A 1732-nucleotide genomic window follows, 5' to 3' on the forward strand; every position below is an offset into this window, starting at 1 on the left:
AAATGTGAGTTTAACTTTGCTTCATAATCATCTATGAAATATTTCTGCCCATGGTGAAGACATAAATTTCTTAGCTGGGGCTCAGCAGAGAAATTGAAGGAAAAAAAGATGTCACCAGTACAGCTATGTGAAGATCAATCAGCAAACTTTAGAAATTTCCACTTGACATTGAGCTAACAATGAAAGAAGGAGCAGAAAAAGGAGAAGGAAGAAGAACTCCACTGTCCACTCAAGGATATGAATAGCATTTTAGATCAGTGAATAACCAGCAGCGATATTAGACTTTGAACTTTCTCTGTTCTGACATGGAAAGTGCCCTGCTGAGTATCCTCACTCTTGTAATAATTGCAGAATTCGTAATTGGGAATTTGAGCAATGGATTTATAGTACTGATAAACTGTATTGACCGGGTCAGTAAAAGACAGCTGTCCTCAGTTGATAAAATCCTCACATTCTTGGCAATCTCCAGAATTGGGCTGATCTGGGAACTATTAGTAAGTTGGTTTTTAGGTCTGCATTATCTAGCCATATTTGTATCTGGAACAGGGTTAAGAATTATGATTTTTAGCTGGGTAGTTTCTAATCACTTCAGTCTCTGGCTTGCTACAATCCTCAGCATCTTTTATTTGCTCAAAATAGTGAGTTTCTCTAGCCCTGCTTTTCTCTATTTGAAGTGGAGAGTAAACCAAGTGATTCTGATGATACTGCTGGGAACCTTGATCTTCTTATTTTTAAATCTGATACAAATAAACATACATATTAAAGACTGGCTGGACCGATGTGAAAGAAACACAATTTGGAATTTCAGTATGAGTGGCCTTCCAACATTTTCAGTGCCGGTCAAATTCACCATGACTATGTTCAGTCTAGCACCATTTACTGTGGCCCTCATCTCTTTTCTCCTGTTAATTTTCCCCTTGTGGAAACATCTCCAGAAAATGCAGCTCAATTACAAAGGACACAGAGACCCCAGGACCAAGGCCCACATAAATGCATTGAAGATTGTGATCTCATTCCTTTTACTCTATGCCAGTTTCTTTCTATGTATTCTCATATCATGGATTTCTGAGCTGTATCAGAATACACTGATCCACATATTTTGTCAGACGATTGGAGTCTTCTATCCTTCAAGCCACTCCTTTCTTCTGATTCTAGGAAACCCTAAGTTAAGACAGGCCTCTCTTTTGGTGGCAGCTAAGGTATGGGCTAAACGTTGAGAAACTCACAATTTCATAAGCCATTCAGACCACAGATTATTGAATATTGTAGACAGAAACAGGAGTCTATGAGGAGTTTAAAAATATTTTATACTTTCCCTAGTTTCTTCTATTGTGAAGGTGGTCACTACAATTTTTTAAAATTCTTCTCTATAATAGCATCTTACCTAAGAATATTATGTATTTATGACATATATTTCTACATTATTAGGAATTTGAAACTTATTTGAGGAAATCATTGGTAGATTCTACTGTAAATTAAAAACATATACTACAGCATACTTAGATGTTAATTGTAAATCTACAGTCTTTTGTCTGGCAATGGCTCTTCAATTCTAAATCACTCATTGGGATGGGTGATTTAGGTAATTATTTTATTATATCATGTACTCCTATTTAAATGGTGAATTACAGATAACTAGAACAGTTATTTGGAATAGAATTAAGGGAAGTTTGGACTTGCCACTATTACTATGCTGATGGGTTAAAAAAAGTTTAATATGAGTAACTGCCAC

The 1732-nt window shown here is 35.9% G+C and overlaps 1 protein-coding gene across 1 annotated transcript; it reads left to right on the forward strand.

Annotated features, from left to right (window-relative positions):
- The first annotated feature begins 305 nt into the window (after positions 1–305).
- On the forward strand, positions 306–1217 carry TAS2R13 (taste 2 receptor member 13). Its single transcript, NM_001080767.1, is given in 1 exon segment — positions 306–1217. A coding segment is annotated over 1 exon segment (912 nt).
- Positions 1218–1732: the final 515 nt, after the last annotated feature.

Source organism: Macaca mulatta, chromosome 11 (assembly GCF_049350105.2).
Source record: "Macaca mulatta isolate MMU2019108-1 chromosome 11, T2T-MMU8v2.0, whole genome shotgun sequence".
Classification (NCBI taxonomy): Eukaryota; Metazoa; Chordata; class Mammalia; order Primates; family Cercopithecidae; genus Macaca; species Macaca mulatta.